At 35.3% G+C, this 24,891-nt stretch overlaps 1 protein-coding gene across 1 annotated transcript in view; it reads left to right on the plus strand.

Moving 5' to 3' along the window:
- Rasa1 (RAS p21 protein activator 1) overlaps nucleotides 1–24,891 on the plus strand; it is a 77,271-nt gene that overhangs the window by 18,525 nt on the left and 33,855 nt on the right. Inside the window, 7 exon segments of the mRNA XM_038322094.2 lie at nucleotides 17,995–18,153; nucleotides 19,250–19,385; nucleotides 20,210–20,280; nucleotides 22,663–22,686; nucleotides 22,688–22,742; nucleotides 22,744–22,779; nucleotides 24,833–24,864. Coding sequence (XP_038178022.1) covers nucleotides 17,995–18,153; nucleotides 19,250–19,385; nucleotides 20,210–20,280; nucleotides 22,663–22,686; nucleotides 22,688–22,742; nucleotides 22,744–22,779; nucleotides 24,833–24,864 — 513 coding nt within the window.

Consider the following 24,891-nt stretch of genomic DNA (forward strand, 5'->3'; position numbering starts at 1 on the left):
GGGTACTTTTGATTGCTCAATTGTAATACTTTGAAAGCTAGACCTTGGTAGTTATCCTCAGGAGGAGGAAGTGGCTAAATAAGGGTAGGTCTAGCTTTAGGAATGTAATCTAATAGTTTTTTAAAACAAGGTAGAGGGAATAGGGGAGAAAGGCAAGGCCTGTCAAAGTCATGTTTGTCATGCTTAGGCTGGCTAGAGTCCCTTCCACTGCTAGTTTTAGAGAGGAGATACTGTCTTGATCTTTCATAGTCTTCCTGTTTTAGGGAGGAGATCCGGGCATGTGAACTCTTTTATTAGTTTAAAGTTTGATATTGTCAGAGCAGGTCGGGATGGAAGAGAGATGTGTACTTGGGTCAGGGATTGGGCCCTAGAGGTTGAAATGCTTGGGTGGAATGAAGTTAGGTAGATAGAGGGGCCTGAACTGGTGTACAGGATGTGTATTCTGGTCAAAGCCTGGACTGTGGTGGTAGCTCTGGGTAGAAAGGATGGGTATTGTATGGAAGTGGACTTTGAATTGGTGGGCAGGGCCAGTTGTGGTGGAAGTCTAGAGCTTTGTTTCTGAACAGGACAGGTGGTCAGACTAGGCTGTGGCTGTGGATGTAGGACCTGGAAGCTAGATCTGGTATGGTGAAAGGAGGGAGGGGGTCAGGGAGAGTCTTCAGGCTAGACCCTGGAGAAGGATGTGAGGGATTTGACTGTTCTGCAGTAGTAATATTTTGCATAACTAAAGTACAGTATCAAAGCAAGGAACTAATATGTGGGAAAAGTTTTAATTTTTTACTTGGTTTATGTGGTAAAAAGATCCATTCTAAGATAATATCTTCCCTCTGCATTAAAATTCCTGTAGGGGAAATTCTGGAAGGCAATGACTAGAATACAATTACGATTCGTATTCACTCTTATCTACATTTGCCTCCTCTAATTTGTCTTTAACGACCATCAATTCTTTTTCCGCTTCTGCTGTTAATTCTCTGGGACTATTTAAGTCTTTTCTTACCATCTAAGGTTTTGCTTAAATGAACTATTAGATCAGGCGGTATCCCAACATCTGGTCGTAGACTGGAAATGTCTCCTAACAACCTTTGAAAGCCATTAAGAGTCTACAATCAGTCTCTCCTAATTTGTGCCTTTTGTGTTCTAATTTTCTCTAAACCTATTTTGTAACCTAGGTAATTGGCAGAATCTTTGTATTTTTTCAGGAGCAATTTGTAATCCCCATTTAGGCAAAACTTTCTTTACTTCTTCAAACATTCTAAAGTGTCTGAATTTGAGTCAGATAACAAAATGTCATCCATGTAATGGTAAATTATAGACTTAGGAAATTGCTTGCATATTATTTTAATGGTGATTTACAAAGTATTGGCACAGGGTAGGACTATTGAGCATTACCTATGGGAGGACGGTCCACTGGTATTTCCTAATAGGCTGAGAATTATTATAAGTAGGCACTGTGGAGCAAATTTTTCTCTGTCCTTTTCTTGTAAAGGTATAGTGAAGAAACAATCTTTTAAATCAACAAGAGGCCATCCTTTTGGTAATAGAGAAGGCAGAGGAATTCCAGACTGTGGAGGGCCCATAGGTTGAATTACCTTAACAGCTCTTAGATCTGTCAACATTCTCCATTTTCCAGATTCCTTCTTAACAACAAATACAGGAGAATTCCAAGGGCTGGTTAACTCTTCAATATGGTGAGCATCTACTTGCACCTGCATCAGCTGTTCTAAAGTTTGCAGTTTGTCTTCTTTCAGAGGCCATTGTTTAACCCATATGAGTTTCTCAGTTAACCATTTTAAAGGCAAGGCTGTTAGTATCTCTGAAGGTTTGCCAATTGCTTTGTGTTCTTATACAGCTTGAATGGCTGATGACCTTTGTTTATAATATCTTACAATATCCTTCTCAGAAACATGAATTTTGGGGATTGCAGGAATGTTAACTTGGATATTCCATTGTTTGTAATAGGTCATGACCCATAAATTCACTGCAATATTAGCGACATACGGCCTCTGCCTTCCTCTCTGCCCTCCTGTCCCTATGCATTCAACCCACCTTGTGCTTTGTTTCACTTGAAATAGGGTTCCAGTTCCTAGGAACTGAATATCTGCCTCTTGAAGAGGCCAATTTGGTTGCCAAGATTCTGGAGTAATGATATTCACATCCACACCCATGTTTAGCTCAATTACAATGTTATTTATAAGCAGCTTTGGTCTTTGATCATTTATAGAAGTCTGCCAAAATATGTTTCCTATTTCCTGCTGGAGCTTTTGATTCATCCTCCATGTCTATTCCATCATCCAGAACAGTATGGTTTTTTGAAGTAGGCCCTGGATTATTTAATTTTCCTGGTGAGATATATTCTTCACAGTGACTGGGAATGACTGGACCTTGTTGTACATGGGGGACTGTGAGAATCCCCCCAAGTAGTTGCCCAGTAGTATCGGGTTTCCTTGTCTGTCTTTTGTCAACCTACATTCATTGGTCCAATGTAGGCCTTTGCCACAAATCCTACATATAGCAGAAGGCTGAGTCCTCCTATTTTTGCCATTCCTAGAGGAGACATTATTCCTAGGAATTCCTTGTCTACAGTTCTTTCTTAGATGTCCTATCCTACCACAATTGAAACATTTGGCATTTTGGTTTCTCCCCCTACCATTGGAAATCACTTTTCATACCCAGGCCTCAGTACCATACTCAAATGTTTACTTTTATTGTATGCACTCTCCATTCATCTTTGGGTGCTGAGCTAACCTTTTAAAGGCTGGAGGATCTTCTTACATCCTACCTTGGCATTTTCAAAAGCCGAAGATTCAGTAAGTACATGTGTCTGTCACTCGTACTTGTATAGCCTTAGTTAATCTTTGTAAGATGTCACTAAAGGATTCTCTCTGGCCCTATTTAACCCTGGTATACGATTCAATCCTTTTTCTTAGCTCCTGAATCCTTTCCCAAGCATTTAAAGCTGCTGTGCTACATAGTGACAAGGTGCATTCATCACGGTGAGCCTGTTCCTGTGGATCAGAGTAATGACCCTCGCCAACAATTTGATCTTGGGAAGCCTCACATCCTTTTGTTTGCCTCTGTTCTAAAATTTTTGCCTCTTCTCTCTAATAACATTTCCAAAGTAACCAAGGTCTATCTTCTAGGATCATGAGGGTTAATTGAAGCCAAACATGTAGGTTAGCCTTAGTGCTTTAAGCCCATGTTTTCATCATTTCTCTGACAAATGGTGAATGTAGCTCATAAGAAACTATTGCTGGTTTTTATTTCTTTTTAGATCACTCATATGTATTGGTTCCCATGTATATTCTTTGACAACTTTAGGGTACTTTCTGTCAGATGGCCTTACTGAGGAAATTACCAGATACACAATTAAAACTCTTTGTAAGTCATCACAGGGTCTGCCCTTGTACCTTCTGTCTCTGCTCATCAATTTTTTTTTCTTTTCTTTTTCTTTTTTTTTTTTTTTTTTGGTTTTTCGAGACAGGGTTTCTCTGCAGCTTTTTTAGAGCCTGTCCTGGAACTAGCTCTTGTAGACCAGGCTGGCCTTGAACTCACAGAGATCCCCCTGCCTCTGCCTCCCAAGTGCTGGGATTAAAGGCGTGCGCCACCACCGCCCGGCTTCTGCTCATCAATTTTAATAAATTCCTCAATCTTTTCACATCTTTTTGCTACTACCTTTTGTAAAGTCTGATTCTCCTGTCCAGTGTTCCGTTCTAATGCCCTCACTGAGGATTCCAAGATATGAAACTTGTCCAGTAAAGATAGTGTCTCATCTTTGTACATAAGTTTGATTGTGTGCATATTACCTTCCTGGAGAGATATCTTATCAGTTTATCTATCATAACTGTTCAGCAGATTCTGATTGTTAAATTCAACAGCATAAATTCTTTCAGATAATTTTGTCAAATTGATGCTCTCCCTCTCCATAGTATTGATCTTCTCAAATAGCTGTCCATTATTAGTCTGTAAAGACTATTATTTCTAAAAGTGCCTCATTTTTGACCTTTTTATCGAACCTTTTTTTTAGTGAGATGATATTGAAAACAAAACTAATTCCTAGATTCAAATAAAGGGATTTAGGAGGAAAATTGCATAAGTCTTGCAGAATACCTTTCATAGTTTAAGCAAATTAATTATTGAACTTCTGGATAGTTATCAGTAATTTTTGTAGTTTTTCAGATCTTACTACCTCTCCTAAGGCAATTACAATGATTTGGTGTAGGTGTAATAATAGTTATCGGCCAGCAGGTGTCGCACTTGCAGCCACATGGCTGAGAGATGCTAGCAGCAGCAAGCAGCACTAGCTTTTGGTGTCACTGTTTGCTAATTTTAGCCTTCAAATAAATGCTCATGGTAACTCATTAGGGTTCGAATTAACTTTATCTTAATGACTATTTTTTTTTGTTACTGTATTTCTACTTTTTTCAGGTGTGTGCATGTTCAGGTCCCATGGTGCACATGTAAATGTTTGAAGATAACTCATGTGGAAGTTGGTTCTCTCTCCCTTCACGATGGGGACTTAGGGTCAAACTCAGATTGTCAGGTTTGGTAGCAGGTGCTTTTACCTGCTGAGCAGTCTTGATGGCCAATTCTTTAAAATAACCTCATTTTTTAAGTTTAGAAATTTTTTTTTGTTTAGTTGTTTCAAGACAGGTTTCTCTGTGTGTAGCTTTTGCTGTCCTGAAACTTGCTCTATAGACCAAGCTGGTTTCGAGCTCAGATCCTCTTGCCTCTTTCTTCTGAATGCTTGGATTAAAGGTGTGTGCTACCACTGCCTGGTGAATTTTTGTTAAGTTTCAGTAGTTCTATATGTATTCCAAATATTAGTCATGTGTTTTTTGTCTATATGCTTTGCAAAGGTTTTCTCTCAGTGTGTAGCTTGTCTTTGCCACCTCTTTTTTTCTCTTACTGTTATCCTTTATTTAATTTTTTTATTTTCACTTCATTAATTGTGGGTTTTTTAAATTAACAGCAATATCACTGACAAGCTAAGCATTATAAACTCAATAAGCATTTTCAAAGTCTGACTTGTCAGATTAGATTGAAGACTTTGCATTTCCAAAGCTCAACACAATAAGCATTGCTAATATTTCAGCAAAATCCCTTGTCGTGTTACCAGGGAGATTATTAAAAATTATTGTTTTCAGAATCTTTTTTTTCTCAATATGTAATATTGTACCAACTATTTCAATGTTGGAACTATAGAAAAAGAGCATGAATAACTAATACAACAAGTTTAGTATTTGTTGGCCTCTGCTGAGGAAAATGGAGGGAGGAATTAAAACAAAGATTCAAATTTTCTGTACTATTTAGGAAAAAGTTTGGATTACAGTGTTAAGGGTTTTTTCTTTTTTTAGGTTTTTTTTTCTCATTTTTTAATTAAAAATTTCCATCTCCTCCCCTCCTCCTCCCCCTTCCTTCCCCTCCCTTCCACCCATACCCCCACTCCGCCCCTCTCCAAGCCAAAGAGCCATCAGGGTTCCCTTCACTATGTTAAGTCCAAGGTCCTCCCAGCTCCCCCTAAGTCCAGGATGGTGAGCAACCAAACTGACAAGGCTCACAGTGAGCCCGTCCATGCTGTAGAGTTCATCGCCATTGTCCTTGGTTTCTCAGTCCTCCTCCACCGTCAGCCACATTCAGAGAGTCCGGTTTGGCCCCCTGTTCCCTCAGTCCCATTCCAACTGGACTTGGTGGTCTCCCGTTAGATCTGTCCCACCGTCTCAATGGGTAAACACACTCCTCACGGTCCTAACTTCCTTGCTCATGATCTCCTTCCTTTTGCTCCTCATCAGGACCTTGGGAGCTCAATCCGGTGCTTCTATGTGGGGCTCTGTCATTTTCTCCATCCAATGCCAGGTGAAGGTTCTATGATGATATGCAAGATATTCATGAGTATGGCAATAGGATCTGGACATTTCTGGCACCCTCTCCTCAGCTGCCCAAGGAACTAGCTGGGGGCGTCTTCTTTGCTGCCTCTTAAAGAAGTCCCTTGAAGAACTAGCACTTTTCCTCATCCATGTTAATTATTTTCTGAAAATCTGGGTATATAGGGGTATTCCTTTTTATTCCTAATGTTCGCAGTTTGTACCTTTCTCTTTGTTTTATTGATAGATAGAATTTAGTCATGTGCTTCTTTTGTTATGTCTCATTATCTGTAAGGGAGCAGTTTATAAAAAGACATTCTTTGACACAGTATCTCACCAGTACTTTTCCGTCTGTGGGTATAAAACAGATCACTGTATAGAGAGCTTATCTGCCCATGTCAGTTATGTTTTAGAGTGGCAACAAAATCTGAATTAAACATTATACATGATCTTAGATTGCTGTGGAGAAATTAGCACCAAGTTTTGTGGGTGTGTTGTTATGTCCCTTATGCAATTTTGAGAGGATCAATAAAAGAATAATGTAATAATGTAGATGCGTACTGTGTTTTGAGGACCACAAAAGGGTTACATATTATAAGGAAGATATATATGGGATCTAGACAGTCCTTTTAGTATTTCAAGACAATTTCTTAGTTTTGTTTAATATGTTAAATTTGTATGTTTTTTTCTTCTCTATCCTAATCTAATCAGCTTCCAAGAATTTCCATTCTAATTGCTTTAAAATTTGACCTTCACTTTTTTCTCCTTTTGGGAGGTTGTTTAGACTCTACATTTCTCTTTCTTCCTTTTGGGATATACTGTGTTAATTTTTCTCTTCATCCTGTCTTTTCCTCAACTAAGAAGTCTCTTGATTAAACTTTTTATTTCAACCAAGTAATAATTAAGGAAATCATTATACATTCTAAAATAGTACATGATATTAGTCTAAAAGGAGCCTAAAGCTTAATGAAAAATGCCTTTTTAAAGTTATTGCCTGTGATGTGTTCTATTCTCATTTAAATTTTGTTCTATTCTACTTAAATACTGGTAGAAAACAGTTAAATTAAAAACTTTTTTATATTACTTCCCAGAATGATCTTGTACAGATAAATCTTAGACTATTTCTTGAAACCTTTTGTGGATATCCTTGTGTAGACAGTAGTAGCTTTTAAATTTAATTTTGACAAAGATGAAAAAATAGGCCTTCATCAGTGACATAGCATATATGCATTGACAGACAAATAGAATGGAGACAACAGTTTGATAAAGACCCTTACAAATTGTGATGCACCCTATTTATAATCCTTTTAAAAAATTCTCTGTTTATCTCATTTAATGAAAATATATGATTTATTGTCCCAATACCTGGAGCTTGCACATTAAGCAAAAACATTAAAATCACCTTAACTTGTTCTTCAGGATTGTTCTTCCATGCTCCACTGCTTATTCCATAAATCAGAAAGTAAAAGCTCATGATTGAGCTGTGCCATCTATACACTAGTGGAAATCCCCTTAGCTATATCACAAAATGACAGACAAAACTGAGTTTATGTGGAATAGGTCAATCAAAAACAGTAGCCCCACTTATAACAGTGAACTGAGGAGATAGCTTATTCTACGATAACAACTCTCACATTAACCCACCCTGCGGAAGTGCCTTCAATAACCTGAGTCAAGTCATCTCCCACTAGGTTCCACTTCTTAAAAGGTCTGCCACTTTTCTCCTTTCAGTGCTAGGCAGCGAACCTAGGGCCTAGCGTATGTATCTAGGCAAGCACTGCTCCACTGAGCTGTATTTTTTAGCCCTTCCACTGCCTCTTAACATCAATATATGGGCACCAGATCTTCTGAATCCTTGAGGGAATCACATCCAAATTATGGCATATAGATGTTTAATTTTGTTATTGTATCGAGTAGATTTTGTAGTGAGGGACAGTATATTTATGCACAGTATTTTTACACTAACATTCCTGGTGTTAACTAAAGAAAGTAAACTATGTAAAACAAAGGCATTGCCATTTTTCCCAGGCTTTTGTATGTCTTTTTCATTTCTCTTTTTATTATGAGTGGGCTATAGTCTATAAAATACGTAGTTATCAAAAAGGAATACTATGCAGCAGTACTTCAAAATGAACAGTCTTATTAAGCTGAAATCTTGACATAGTGTGACTAGCAAAGAGGCTTGCCGTCATGTGTGCAAAAATAGCTTATGATCAATTTGAAATGTTTACTAATCACATTTTGTGTATTTTTCAGATCGCAAGTCTGTGTTCTTTTTACCTTTAGAGTATGTAACAGAAACCAGATAGTAGACGTAGTATTTGGTAGCTGTCAGCTCTTAAATCCTTAATATCTGTGTGAATAATAATAATAATATTTCCTTAAATGCTAATTAAAATTTACCAGTGAATAACCATTTGGACCAGGCGCATACATTTTGAGAAATTATTATTGTTGACTTAATTTTTTAAAATTAACTTCAATTCAGATTATCTTTTTCTGGTGTGAGTTTAGGCAGATATGTATTGCAAAGGATGAGTACTCTTCATTGTACACTTTTAAATTTCTGAGTAGCGCAATTATTATAATTTGTAATTTATTATCCTTCTGGAGTTTATGGGATCTATAATAATACCTCACTTTCTGATACTAGTATTCTAGCTTAGTTTAAAAACATCAATTTTGGATGGTGAAAAGAACCAACTTTAAAAAATAAGATATTTTTATATTGTTTTTGCATACATGTATCTTTACATCCACATATGTACAGTGCCCTTAAAGGTCGGAAAGAAGGTGTCTGATCCCCTGAATTGGAGTTACAGATAGTTGTGACGTCCATGTTGATGCTGGGAATGGAACCTGGGTCCTCTGTAGGAGCAGCAAGTGCTAGTCTAACTGCTAAGTCATCCTACAGCTTTTTTGATGCCTAATGCTTTAAATGTTTTCTTATTATTTCTGTCTCCCAGCTTATCCAGTGTTGTGTTTTCTTACCTCCCTTGTTAGACTGCTCAGTATATAGTCACAGTGTTTTAAAGTTCCATCCGAGAGTCCAGAAACTCTTGACATGGTCCGGTTGTGGTACTTGCATTGTCTTTTCAAAACTATATTTTGTATATTTTGTATGTAAATAGTGAATGTGATATATTACATGGAAGGACTGTTATAAACAGGCCATTAGGAATGCAGTGACAGAGCAGTTCTAGTCCCATGAGTGGGTCTGAGTTTAGGTGATTCTATGTTCTCAACAGTGTTTTTAGTTATCTCCTGCCATTCCTGTCCCTAACTGGGACAGAATTGCTGTAGGAGTTCATTACTTCTCTTCCTCTATAGGAAAGGCTAAAGGCAGTTGGAATCTTCCACCTAGTTAGGCTTTGGTAAATTAAATTTCTTTGAAGGGAGGTATTGTTAGAAGAACTTAAGTACACAGAACAAAATGGTAGTAAATTTATTTACTCAAATAAATAAAAAATATAAAGAAAGAATAAAGAACACATAAATAAAATTATTTTTTAAGGGAGAAACCATACCTTGTATAAAAAGTTAGTGCATCTTTTTATTATACTGCATATTAGGATGTCTAATTTTTAAAATTATTCTTTGATTCTGGGGGCATATCCCTGTGGTAGAACATTTGCCTATTGTGTCTTGCCACAAGTTCAATCCCTAGTACTGAATAAAAGAAAAAAATGTTTTCAGTTCCTGTTTGTGATAGGTATAGTGATGTACACTTTTAATCCCATCATTTCTATTTCATGTTTAAGGTGGTAGGAGAGTTGTGGATTTTTAACTTTGTCCTGTTCATTACTTTTTAAAAGGATGAATTCTCTTTAGATTTTCGTACATGCTACACAGGAAGCTCCTCTTTACTTTGAGACAACATCACTGTTTTTCTAGATCTAGGTCTGGGACTTATTTCAAACATGATTGGCTAGAACTCATGGTAATTCTTCTGCCTCAGCCTGCTGGGTGCTGGAGTTACATGCATGTGCCCCCATGCCAACTTACTTTTTAATAGAGAGATTGGTGTGTGGAAATTTGAGCATCTTTTCGCAGTATAACCAAAGAACAATGATTTATGTATACAAAGTATAGTAGTAAAAGAACGAAAATGGGTATACAAGATCATAAATGAGGAGTTTTGTTCAAAATAATAAAAAAGATGAAATTTGGTTGGTAGCTTTTTGAAATTTTTTTTTAGTGAGGTTGGATATTAGTGGGTTACGGAGGGGAAAGAGAGAAGGGGAGAAGAGCAGAGAGGCGGGGGGTGGATGGAAGCTGCCTCTTTGAGAAGGAGACAGAAAAGTCTGAGAAATAAACATTTAACTGTCTTTTTCCGACTGTTTAGTTGATTTTCTTGTTCTTCTGTACATTTAATAAAAATACTGTATTTTCAGTATTAATGTATTTAATTAAAACCTAGATATTTTGTCAGAAGGAAGCAGTTTTGAACAAATAACAAGGAATTATAGCAAGTCAGTATGCCAGCTTTTTATATAACTGTACAGTAATATTTAACCACTGTAAACTGTGATATTTAGTATAAAAAACAGGTAATGTTTGACCTTTTAGACAGTTAAATTTTCTGTATTTCAGGTATGTGTTATATGCAATCCAGCATGGATATTAGTATAGGAATTCTCTTAAGATTGTTAAATTTAGTAAACTTCTTTCTTGCCTTAATTCAGCTTTTTCTGAATTTTCATAATTAGTGATTGTTTGCATAGTTTCAGAAACATAGCAATAGCACCATATTTTCTAAGCTTTTGGTGCTTATAAAATAATACAGGGGAAGAAATGCTTTGGAAAACCTGTTTGGCTTTAGTTCTCTTAATGAATTATTGTATTGAAAGAGTATATTTAAATTCCTTTGCTTCAGTATTTCTTTTTGAGAATCTGGTAGCATTTTCTTTTTTGATTCATAGTGATATTGATACTTTATAAATAGCAAAACTATTTAACATGTATTTTAGTATATAAATTTTACATACAGTTCTTTTCCTTATGTACTTGACCACAATGTTTTTTTTTAGCAGCATGCTTATTTTATTCCAGTCATATAAACTAATATTCCCAACATTTCAAGTTAGCTGTGTAAACAACTAGAGAATATGGAGAGAGTGCTGTCCGCAGGCAGGGTATGTCATTCCATGTTTAGTGTATGTGCAAAGTGAACATTGTATGTATGTATGTATGTGTTCCTGTGGAAGAAGGGAGGTGTCTACCATCTACTGTCTGATACTGTTAAAAATTATCGTGACACTGAGGTCAACTGCAACAGAATGGAAACCCGTACAAATGTCTAAAGAGTAATGAATCTCGACTATGCAAGTGAATATTGTTAGCATTGTGTATGGACAATGATATCAATAAATTGTGCTGTTTGTGTTTTTTCCCTCCCCTTGACATATAACTATGTCCAGTAGGAGTTATAGATACATTAGTTTTAGATAATAAACTATAGTGGTATATTATTTGTGTTTTAATTAATAGAGCTTGCCTGCAGGTCAGAAGACACAGAAGCCATACAGGTCAGGAGTGGTGGCATACACCTTTAATCCCAGGACTCAGGGAGACAGGCAGACAGATCTTGTGAGTTCTTTGTCACCAGGGTCTACACACGATTGAATCTGTTTTAAAGAGAAACAGAGCTCACACAGGTGATGCCAGCACTTGGGATTACACACCTTTAATCCCAGCTCCAGGGAGATGGAGACAGGAGTGATGTGGCTGGGTGGAGAGAGGAATATAAAGGAGAGAAGACAGGAACTCAGTGGAGTGTGGAATCTGAGGGATTTGCGGAGACAGGATCTCACCCTTTTTGGTCTGAAGATTGGTAAAGGTAAAAATGTCTGTCTAGTGGTTGGGCTGCTTTTGCTTTTCTGATCTTCACAATTGAACCCAGTATCTGTCTCTGGGTTTTTATTATTTGTGATACATAAGCGGCTGCATGTGGTAAATATTTCTTAATTTTAATAGATTCACTTTCCCTTTTATATTTGATGTGTTTTGGGGGTCATGTGTAAGAAATCCTTCTGTATATTTAACTGTATACATATACTTTTCTACATTACTTTTCTTTTTCATTAGAAGCTTTATTACTCTCCCACTTTTCCAAATATATGTGTTATGTATTTTGTAGTGTAGGAATGTGTTTTTTTGTTGGAACAAGGAAATGATCAAGATTAACTTAAAAAGTAGATATTCTGTTGACTACTTTCCATCAAGTAAGAAAATATCTTTTCTAGCTTATCATAGAGAACCCCATTCTCATTACTGAAATCAGTCGTTGGCGACTTTTCTCTATTTGTTCAACCTACAATAGTTTCAGCTACAATTCTTCCAGGTTTATTAGTCGGAGAACTCACTTTTTTTTCTGGTGTTATATTGTACTTTTGATTTTGGTGTCACCATCCTGTCTTCAGTTATTTTATTTCTACCTTTTTTAGGTTACCTTTTTCTGATTTCTTGGAGCTAGAAACTTTATTGATTTCAGCCCCCCTTTTTAACTCTTTTTTTGGTAATACATCTTTTCCCCCCTTTTATTGTTTTTATTAAGCTATATATTTTTCTCTGCTCCCCTCTGTACCTCCCCCTCTCCTTCTAACCCTTGTCACGATCCCCACGGTCCCAGTTTACTCAGGAGATCTTGTCTTTTTTCTCCTTCTCATGTAAATTAGATCCATGTATGTCTCTCTAGGGGTCCTCTTTGTTGTCTAGTTCTCTGGGATTGTGGAATTGTCGGCTTGCTTTTTCTTTGCTTTATGTCTAAAGCCACTTAGAGTGGAGTAATATATTTGTCTTTTTTAGTCTGGATTACATAACTCAAATGATGTAGCGAGATCCATCCGCTTGTCTGCAAATTTTAAGATGTCATTTTTTTCTGCTATGTAGCGCTCCATTGTGTAAATGTACCACATTTATTTTGTTCAATTTCCTCAGTCTTGGGGCATTTAGGTTGTTTCCAGGTTTTGGCTAGACAAATAATGGCTGTTATAAACACAGTTGAACACGTCTTTGTAGAGTGATTGAGCATCCTTTGGGTATATACGCAAAAGTGGTATTACTGGGTCTTGATGTAGATTGTTCTTATTTTCTGAGAAATTGCTATACTGATATCCGAAGTGGCTGTACCAGTTTGCACTCCCACCAACAATGGATGAGTGTTCCCTTCATCCCACATCCTCTCCACATAAAGTTGTCATCAGTGTTTTTTATCTGGCCATTCTTACAGGTGTAAGAGGGAATCTCAGAGTTGTTTGATTTGCATTTCTCTGATGACTAAGGATGTTGAGCATTTCCTTAAATGTCTTTCAGCATTTTAGATTCCTCTGTTGAAGTTCTCTGTTTAGGTCTGTACTCTATTTTTTACTGGATTATTTATCATTTGGGGACCAGTTTCTTGAGTTCTTTGTATATTTTGGAGATCAGCCCTCTGTCTGATGTGGGGTTGGTGAAGATCTTTTCCAATTCTGTAGGCTGTCTCTGTCTTGTTGACCATGTCCTGCTTTACAGAAGCTTCTCAGTTTCAGGAGGTCCCATTTACTAATTGTTTCTCTCAGTGTCTGTGCTCTACTGGGGTTATATTTAGGAAGTTGTCTCCTGTGCCAATGCGTTCAAGTGTGCTTCCCACTTTCTCTTCTGTAAGATTCAGTGTGATTATTGATGCCTTTGATCCATTTGGACTTGAGTTTTGTGCATGGCAATAGATACGGATCTATTTTCATTCTTCTACATGTTGATATCCAGTTAATGCCAGCACCATTTGTTGAATATGTTTTCTTTTTTCAATTTTATATTTCTTGCTTCCTTTCACTAAATCAGGTGTTTATAGGAATCTTTGATTCCATTCCATTGGTCCTCCTGTCTGTTTTTGTGCCAATACAAGGCTGTTTTCTGTACTGTGGCTCTGTAGTAGAGTTTAAAGTCAGGGATTGTGATGTCTCCATAAGTTCCTTTATTGGACAGGGTTGTTTTGGCTATCCTGTTTTTTTGGGGGGGTTGCTTTTCCATATGAAGTTGAGTGTTGTTTTTTGAAAGTCTGTGAAGAATTTTGATGGACATTGCATTGAATATGTAGATTGCATGTTTGGTAAGATTGCCATTTTTACTTGTTTAATTTCTACCTACCCAAGAGCATGGGAGATCTTCCATTTTATGGTGTCTCCTTCAATTTTTTTCTTCAGAGATTTAAAATCCTTGTCATACAAATCTTCCACTTCTTTGGTTAGAGTTACTCACAAGATATTTTATGTTGTTCAGGTTTTATTTTTCAATATTCTATAGATTTCCCTTTAAGTATAGTATTCGTAAGGTCAAAATTGGTAGATGAGCTACCACTTTTTGATTTGCTTCTTTGAATTAACAAGCTATTACAAATACAGAAATGCTTAATTTGTAAATAATCAGTAACCTTATAAAGTTTTAGTAAAGAATAATAATTACTTTAAAATTTTTATATTTATTTGGTTCCTGTCTTAGAATAGTATCAGGTGTGTCTTTTGGAAGTCTCTTCTCTCTAAACTTGTGACCTAAAAGTAGTGATGGACTTTTGCCACCTAATGTAATTTTTTATGTATTGTTTTGTACGCATGGTTGTGTGAGAGAAAGAGAGCACGAGGTCACATGTAGCGTGGAGGACAACTTGTGGCAGTTGGTTGTCTGCTACTGTGTGAGTTGATAACAGTTTGTCAGACTTTCAGCAAGAGCTTCCAGCCTCTCACCAGCTTGAAGGTTAGTAATTTTCTGGTTATTACATTTAGGCTAGGTAATGTACTCTGCGCATTTTTGGTTATTTTTAGTGGGGTGTGGTTGATTCAGCATATAGTCAGTGTTAGGGTAACTGCCTGTAGTCACTTGTAGAAAGATGCATTTCTAATATATATGGATGTATATCTTATGCAGTATGATAATCCTGGTCGTTAGTGTTCTTCTAGGAGATTACTATATGTATCATTGGTTATTACAGGCTATTGAAAACACTTTTTACTTATTTTCTAATAACGCTAAGAACTTAGGACAATCTAAACTCAACTTGCTTTTCCCCCAGCTTTTTTATATATTTTGCATTTTCATTTACATATGGATTAATACTCACTGGATGTAACATTGAGGAGCCGGCTTGTTGGGGTTTTCTGTCCCACCCGGTCCCCCAGCTGTTTAGTCCCAGAGAAAATCACACATAGAGTCTACAGTAGGTTATAAAACTGATTGGCCTGTTAGCTAGGCTTCTTATAGCTCTTGTAGCTTATATTAACCATTGTTCTTAACTATGCTAGCCACAATGGCTAGGACCTTCTCAACAGCGGGGGTAGGTCACATGTTGCTTCTTTGGTGGTCTGGGCTCGACGTGGGAAGAGCTTCTTGCTTCCCCGAATACTCCTGTTCTCATCGCCCTGCCTCTACTTCCTGTCTGGGTGACCCTGCCTATACTTCCTACCTGACAATCAGCGTATATTTAAAACATGATTGACAGAATACAGACAATTATCCCACACCAACTGGACATTATTATTACTCATACTGTTAGTATTTATTTAGATTTGCCCATGCATTTGCCCTTTGAGTAGTGCTTGGTTTTGTACTGCCTTCTCACTGTACATAGGAATCATTTTTTTTTTTTTTTTGCTTATGGAACTTTTTAACATCTGTTAAATTTTTTATTTTCTATTTGTCTGAAACAATGCTTGTTTTTGTTCTGAAAGATATTTTGTGCATATATTTCATAGGCCAAGAAAATGAAAAATTTACTACAAAAATTTGAAGTAACTGTATTGGGCTGCCAGTGTTAATACTGGAAAATTAAATAAAAGTTTTTGCCATTGTTTCTTGTAAGATAATGCCTTTCACATTCCAATTTTATGGTTTAATCTTGTTTTGGATTTTATCAACTTTGGCTACATCTTGATGGTGGTCCAGTCTGCTTTTGTATTTGCCTCATGTCTTATTTGGCATATATGGAATTTGAGTTTTTTGTATTATCTTAAACTGGAAATTTTTCTAGATTTTCTCTAGATTTTACTTTTTCTTTCATTTTCTCTCCTGTTTTTTTCTTTTGTAGGGATTCTCCCAGTGTTTAAGTTTCTTTTTTATTGTTGTGATAAACACCATGACCAAGGCAACTTACAGAAAAATTTATTTGGATTTATGAACCAAAGGGATAGCGTTTATGATAGTGGGAACAAGCAGACGGCACATGCAGGAGCTGAGGGCTCACATCTGAGCTGCTCAGAGTAGTAAAAGCAAACCAGACTCCAGTAACACATCCTCCTTCAACAAGGCCTTAATCATCCCTAAACTTCTGTTATTACTGTGCCACCAATCAGGACCACATATCTAAATGCCCAAAACTCTGGATGACATCACAATCAAATGTTATCACGGCATATATGCAAATTATGTTCTATCTTCATTTTTTTTTTTTTGTTTTTGTTTTTTGTTTTTTCTGAGACAGGGTTTCTCTGTGGCTTTGGAGCCTGTCCTGGAACTAGCTCTTGTAGACCAGGCTGGTCTCGAAACTCACAGAGATCCACCTGCCTCTGCCTTTAAAAGATTTGTTTATTTACTGTGTATACAGTGTTCTGCTTGCATATATGCCTGCAGGCCAGAAGAGGGCACCAGATCTCATTATGGAAGGTTGGAGGCCACCATGTGTTTGTTGGGAATTGAACTCAGGACCTCCAGAAGATAGCCAGTGGCCTCTTAACCTCTGAGCATCTCTCCAGCCCCTATTATTTGTCCTTTTCTGTATTTTTTTAATTCTATTTTGTTGTTTAGCAACCAAATTCTGTTTTCAAGTTAATCTGCCTTGTATTAAATGCTTAATTTCCTGCTAATCTCATTTAGCTCTTAAATTTGATTACTTATTTTTAAATGTTTTGATTTTTATGTTTCTATTTTATGGTTATGTTTGTATTTTCTCTTTTTTCGATTTCTATTTATATTTAATAATTTTATTTTCTTAATTTTTCTTGTGGTACTGAAAATTTTGAATTCCTGATCCTCCTTCTACTTCAAAATACTGAGGTTACATGAAAACGAAGGCTGCATGAAGCACCCTGTCTGGTTAAAACTTTCACTGTGAGATAAAGCTTTTCCTTTTGAGACTTTTTAAAAATGAAATAGAAGTAGGTTAATTTTGACTAATGTCCATTTGTAGTATAGTTTAAAACGAGAACATAATGTTTGTAGCTGTAGATGTATAAAGGGTTTTATAGAAGTATACTTTTGACAGGATCTCAACTTAGACTGGTATTTTGATAAGCAGAAGCAGGACGATGAGTTTTATGAGAAAGAATGTGTGTTAAATAATATCGTGATACAACAAAATTCTAGTTTGGCTAAGAGAAATACTGCAGGCACTTCACACTGTCCTTTGAATTGTCTGTACTTCATTTGTTTTAGGGGGGGTTATCATTTTAGCAAATACTTAAAGTTCATACCAGTCTAACATAACCAATTTTAGAAGAGACATGTCCTTGTGTAAGACAGATTGGATGGTATTTTGAAAGTTACAGAAAATCTTTGAAGTAGTATGATCAGTAACAAAGCATTCCCTGGCCATTGAATTGGCACACTAAAATATTATATTCATCTCTGTAAGAAAGAGTTGAGCTTAATATATGCTGTCCTTAAAAATCCAGGGCACTGATCAGTTTCCTGTTAAAACGGGAAATTTGAATAGCAATCTTTTAGTAGTTACTGTTTTCCTGTCAGGGTAGTAAAACTAAAACAGTAAAATACTATTTTCTACAAGATTCTGAAGTACTTTGCTATATCAGTGGATTTTTTTTTAATATATAGAGTTGTTGTAAATTATTCCTAATTACTTAAACTTAATTGCTTTGTTCCAGGAAAGTATTTGATACAATAAATGTTTCTATTTTTGAGGCAAATATAGATAAATCGGGAGCAAGGGGGTTAAGGAAGATGTTCATCAGAGAGATAACAGTTTAGTATTTGAAAGAAATTAGAAAACCCTTGTGAAACAGTGGTCTTAGCAAAGTTGAGAGGAGGTGAAAAGTGAGTTAAAATTGAACTGTTCAGACTAAACAAATGTTTAAGTTGCATGTGAGGGTTTAATACCTTAGTATACATCTTTCAGTCTGTTTATTTTAATTATTTGTTTTTCCCCTAGGTGGGTATCATGGAAAACTCGAATAGAACTCATAGACGAAAGAGAACGCCTTAGGCAGGCAGGGAAAATCTGGAGCTACCTTATAAGAGAGAGCGATCGGAGGCCGGGGTCCTTTGTACTTTCATTTCTTAGCCAGACAAATGTCGTCAACCATTTTAGGTAAGTCTCTGTCCTGACTTTAAGGTATTTAATATGGCACTTAGGTATTTAATCTGACATTATAAATATATTCACTTTTACAAAAGTGAATGATGGTATAATTAACTTGATTTCAATTAAGTTATTTAATCAGTGATTTAGAGTAAATATTATTGAGATGTTGAAACTTTTGTTTAAAGATAGTAATAGTTATCTTTACAATGCCAGTTTTCACATATATCCCTCAGATTTTGAGGAATGTATTATTACAAGATACAGTTGTGAAAAAGATGAAGCTAACTGAAAGAGCTAAAGACTGGGACTGTATAGAGTAACAGACAACATTGTATAGATTCGGCCTTTAGCTTGCTATCTTAAATTCGTACATGGAACTTTTGTGAGTTAAACAGGTAATTTATATTTAAGTAAGGTGTTATCTCTATAAAGATTTATTTACAGATAGAATTTCATAATATTTGATCATAATTTTTATGTAACATTCTTATTATATTCTACATGAATTTCATGAGATTTGTAAGTCACTTCTAGCCAGAGCAATTTTTATAAAATAGCTGAGTCTTAATATAGAAAGGGGGGGTGTCATATCTGAAGTTAGCAAATTTTCAAATATTTGATTCAGTTACATAATTGAAACTTATAAATATGTTGTCATTAAATTTATAAATACTTAAAATAACACTCAGTTGCCAGTGATGATACGAAGTGGTTTTTTGAAGTACAAGAATGTATGTTAATGGAAAAGAGCATGAAGTTGATAAAATTGTCTTTATAAAACTTGGTTCTAAAAATTAAACATAGAAGCTAGGTGGTGGTGACCCAAGACTTTAATCCCAGCACTTTGCAGAGGCAGGCAGATCTTGGTAAGTTTGAGGCCATCCTGGTCTACAAGTGAGTTCCAGGACACCCAGAACTGTTACACAGAGAAACCCTTTCTCGGAAAACCAAAAAAAAGAAAAAAAAATGGGCGTAGGTGCTGGAGGGACATAGCACCATGGTAGAGAACCTGTGTTTAATTTTCGCTCAAAAAAGAATAAAAAAGACTGGTTTTTAGGATACTTTTCAAATTATGTTTCTTTTTTTTTCTTTTACTAACTAGGATTATTGCTATGTGTGGAGATTACTACATTGGTGGAAGGCGTTTTTCTTCACTCTCAGACCTAATAGGTTATTACAGTCATGTTTCCTGTTTACTTAAAGGAGAAAAATTACTCTATCCCGTTGCACCACCAGAGGCAAGTAAACCATGAATGAAGTACCAGAACTTTTATTTTACAAAATCAGTTGAATTTTGATCTGAATTAAATTTCTTAAGACTTTATAATTTTATGTGTCTTAATTCTGGTTATAATGCTAGAATAAAAATTAGTTTCCTTATTAAAATAATTTTGTATTAAAGTAACTAGATTTTTAAGAATTCTTTGCATTTATAAACTTACTGTAATTGCTAGCGAAGTTAAAATGTCTTACATTGTAAAATGGAGATTAATTTCTATATTCTGTGTAGCTTATTTAATGATTGTTCAAATTATCTGGAAAAAACAACTCTGTTGTACTTTTACACTAATTTCTGTAAAAATAACTAGCAAGAATAGCAAACATTTTTAGATTCTTTATAGAAGCATAGTAAAGATTAATTTAAATGTTTCTATGGAGTTTATAATATTCAGTTGGCTTTAAGGTTTGTGTGGATGTATCTTTTTGACTTGGATACAGATACTATCTTTTTTGATTGTATATGTGACTATATGTATAGGTGTGTGACTGTATAGAGACTCGTGTGTATCTTTGTCAGGGTTGTATGTGCATACTCATGACTGGTGACTAGAAGTTGACATCAGGTGTTTGCCTTGATTGTTCTCTACTTGATTAATTAAGCAAAGTCTCTGGATGTAGCCAGAGCTTTTCAATTTGGCAAGTTTGACTTGATAGTTTGCACTTGTCACCTGTAGTAATTTTTATGTGGGTTTATGTGGATCAAGTTTGGGTTTTCAGACTTTGGGTAGGGGCGTGAACCATCTCCCTAGCCCTAAGTATTACTATTTTCAATGGTTTCCAGCCAGTAGAAGATAGAAGACGTGTTCGAGCCATTCTACCCTATACAAAAGTACCAGAGACTGATGAAATAAGGTATTTTATACTATTTCTTATGTATAGCATTTGAAAGAGCTAGACAATGAGATTTATTGCTCTTAAACAAGCAAAGGTTTTGAAATTTGAGGAAATATGATAGCTATATAAAGTTGCCTTTAGTGTTGGATCTGTTGTGTTCCCATGGGATATCTTGTCTATTCAGACTGAAGATATAAATCAGGGTGGCCACAGTGGAAATGACAGAGGAAATAACAGCTTTTTTTTAAATAAAAAGTTTTCTGAGAAAGTAGAGTTACAATTTGTGTGTGGTTCATTTATTTATTTTCTGTATTTTATTACCTGTAACATTTATGCCTCAGCTATAAATGATACTGAATATAATTGTTGAATTTTGCATAATGGGTGAATATTTTTAAATTTCAAGACTATTATATAACCACGGAGAATCATAGTTTTTGTTTGGATTTGCATATAATTTGATTATAATTATAAGGCTTGATAATCAAATTATCCTTCGCTAGAAGCTATATATTCATTCTATAGAAACATTTTCTCTTAACTATAAAATGTTTGGATGCTTCTGAATAGTTGATGACTATATAGTGTCTCTTTGAAATAACAGGATAATAAAATAACATTTTTTGTGACACTAAAATTTTGGAAATTAGTATTAGAAATAAAGATTATGAAATTATTATTAGAAAACAGATTTAGTAGTTTGAATCTCAAAGGTTCCATTTTTATATAGTTGTCAATATAATGACTTCTCATTTAATTCTTATTGACACACTTATTTGTGAATTAATGTGGGAAATGAATAAAAGCAACTACAAGAAAAAAGTGATTTAGTAAAGGTAAGAAGTATTGAAATAACAGTTTTTCGAAAATTTGTAATATTCTAGTCTGATCATCTAAGGTAGCAGTTTTCAAAGTATACTCCTGACTGTTGATCTGACACTCATTCAGAGAGCCCATGTTATCTGGGCTTCTCCAGAGAAGATTTACTTCAAGAATTGGAGGCAGATTCAGGAGACCAATGCTGTAATTGCATTAAGTCTAGAGGCCAGAGGATACCATTTTAGTCAGGTTAAGTCCCAATCTGAGGACAGAACAGAGAACAGCACTAAAGTGCTTAGTGTTCTGGCTAAACAAAATAGCTTCATTTGATGTTCTGGATGCGGAAGCAAAATGCTTATTCTATTCTGCTTTGACCTTTCACTGTATGCCTGTCTAGTAGTTCTATAGTAAATGAAAAGAGAAAACACTTCATATATGTGTAATGGTACGTGTGTTATTCCAGCATCTGGGAAAGTGGTTCTAGAAAAGGCTTAATTGATTTGGTTAAGCGATAAAATCTGCTGCCATTATCTTGGAAAATATTGGGCACTGTTAAGGAGAACTTAAGAATCAAGATGATATATTCTGTGGCTTTTTTAAATACAGAGTGCTGTGTATAATTTCTGTTTTGTACAAGCTTTGTTTTCTGAAATTTGAGAAACAATAATGGTTGTGATCATTTAGAGAAAACAAAGCTTTCAAGTATATGAGAGAAGGATCATTTATAAAACTAAGGTTTATGAGTATGAAGGCCAAAAGAGAAAATTACAGAAGCTATTGGAGATGGCCTTATAGATATATTGCCAATGGTAGCATCCCACCAGAAGAATGTTTAGAGTCTTTTTTTAAGCCTGGAAGAAAAATTGCAAAGAATTCCTGATGGTTTTGTTTTATATTGATGATATACATCGGTCAACAACTGACGACCCTGATGGTCTAGAGCTTAAAAACATCTAGGTAGTAAAGAGGAAAACTAAGCTGTGTGCATCTGTCTAGTCTGAATACAATAGTTTGAATAAAAGCATAGATGGCTTCTAACACATATCTGGGTGCTATGTTTAGACAAGAAAGCTGTACTCATTGCACAGTAGGCATGTGAACCAAATAAATTAGATGTGATTATAAATGCTAATTAATATTAGTATCTACATAGTAAAATAAGTGAGATTATCTAAAGGGAAATTTTCTGAATTTCTCATACATATGTTCTTTTTATTACATATACATATGAAAGATACTTGAAACTTAAACTGTAAAATTCAGTTTTCTTGGAACTATTTCCAATACATATATAATTGTTTACTATTAGAGGAATTTAATTTTTCTCTAATCTAGCAAAGTAGATAGAGGAACTCTGATTTTAATGTAATTCAGCAAATCGACACCCTTTTCGAACCTATAATGACATTGTACATATAATGAAATCAGGATTCAGTTTCACTAAAAATGTCAGAAACAGCACAGAGCTTTAGATTTATAATTTTTTTTTTGCATTTTTTTTCAATGTTATAATATCCAGTGTGGTAGTTTAGGACTACTTCAATGCCCATTTTTACATTTTAATGTCATTTTCTATTTTAGTTTTTTAAAAGGAGATATGTCATTGTTCACATGAATTAGAAGATGGATGGATGTGGGTTACAAATCTAAGAACAGATGAAACAAGGCCTTATTGTTGAAGACCTAGTAGAAGAGGTGGTGAGTTTCATGTTTTCCTAAATTTCAAATCCTAAGTCCTTAAAAGTTTGGAATTGGTCCATTTTCTGGATTATTAGGTAGGGGTAAATTTCTTGTGAAAAACTTAATTCAATAAGCATAAGGAAATTTTAAGGCACAAATGATATTTATGTACAAGGAAATAGACAATATATTAATACGTTGTAATATATAGCTGCCTTTGCAGGAAGTATTTCTCTGCTTGTGAATTCAGTTATCACTTGTACTTGTTTTGGTATTATTTTGTGTTCCTGTTCTTCATCAGGTATATTTGAATCATAGAGGAATTTTAAATGTTGTATGTTTGGAATAATTTTTCAAATGTGTTTATAATTTTAATAATCTAGGAATACTTAATACACTTTATATATTCTCCCTCTTTTCTTTGCTATCATATTATATGTTATTATTCATCTTAGTACATAATATAAATTACCCCATATATTTTTAGATGGAGATCAGCACATTTTTAAGGCTCAGTTTCTAGATTGTATGCTCCAAGAAAAGACAATCTTTTTCTTGTTAGTGTTGTTCTACATTCACTGCTCTGTCCTTGTTTCCCTGAATGATTCTTTGGCATCTGTAAAGTTGAGGAGATGAATGTAGTGTCTCCATGCCTGTAAGTGGGCCCTGTTTTCACACTCTGGGTCTGTTATCTTAGGTTGCCTTCTGAAACTTAATTTATTACTAACTGGCAACTTCTTCCCCGCTCCCCCACCCCCCTCTTTCTCCCTTTGTTTTCGCAGTACTCATTGGTTCTGTATTCCTTATATAGACCACTTTTTGAGAGACAACAATTATAATATTCATTTTGTAGTTTCTATAGTGAGCATTCATTGACTGATTTTAATCTGACTAAATACTTAGTGAGGACCTAATTAATAGAAGTCCTTGCTAATATTTTTTCTCCTTTTTTCCCTTTCATTATCAGATTATTGAAAAGTCAGTGTAAGCTGCTATGATGACAGTTCTTTATATATTCAGTGAAAACTATGAACTTAGACCATGTTTGGGTGGTGGTGGTAGAGAGAATAGCTTAGACTTTAATAAGGTAGTCACTATTTTTGGAATGAATAATATTAATATTAGAATAGCTTTAAAACCTGGAGTACAGACTAGAAAAAAGATAAGGTTTAAAAGACGGCAGAAAAAGAGTGTATTTTGTATTCCACAGAAAAGAAAGTGCTCACATTTTAGGGTCAAAGTGCTAAACTGTAAGGAGGTAGCATTTGAGGTAGTTTTCCTTAAAACCTTGGTTTTTTTTTTTTTCTCAGCAGGTAGGTAACAATGAATTGAAAGGACGTTCTGATGCAACAATAAGAGCAGAGAACAAACTATAGTAGAGAGGTGAAATAGTTTAGCAAATCAGTAGTTAGATTGGTCATGGCGGAGACACCTAGAAGAAGGTGTGTAGTATGAGGCCAGAAACACATCCTCGAGGCCGATGGTTAAGGGCGTTGGTTGTAACATGGGGAATCTATAGACAGGAGACAGGCTAGTAAAGGGTTGGCCTTAAAATTGTTTGTTCATTTGGTTTTTTTATTCTTAAGTGCACATCTACAGTTGACACTAATGAATTCAGAGAGGTTGGAATGGGCATAGCAGTAATATTCTGTATTTGGGCTACTTTAATCATTTATTAAAAAGAAGCAAGGGTCTGATTTAAATTGACAGCAACAGGAAGAAGAGAACACACAACTGTATAGTGCGAATTCTGGAACAGAAACCTCTTTTCTCCTAACACAGCTAGGAAAAGTATTGTGGAGATAGTTTTGAAGACTGGAGTCTTAGGAATTTTAATTAATTTAGGATTTAATTTTCTAAAATTAAAAATTATGCTGTTTTGCCGGGTTGTGGTGGCACACGCCTTTAATCCCAGTACTTGGAAGGCAGAGGCAGATGGATCCCTGTGACTTCAAGGCCAGCCTGGTTTACAAGAGCTAGTTCCTGGACAAGCTACAAAGCTACAGAGAAACTCTGTCTTGAAAAACCGGGAAAAAAAAAAATGCTGTTTTAATCTCTTTCTTCTCTTTAGGGCCGGGAAGAAGATCCACATGAAGGCAAAATGTGAGTTTGTATTAACTATTGAAAGAA

Source organism: Arvicola amphibius, chromosome 3 (genome assembly GCF_903992535.2).
Source record: "Arvicola amphibius chromosome 3, mArvAmp1.2, whole genome shotgun sequence".
Lineage (NCBI taxonomy): Eukaryota > Metazoa > Chordata > Mammalia > Rodentia > Cricetidae > Arvicola > Arvicola amphibius.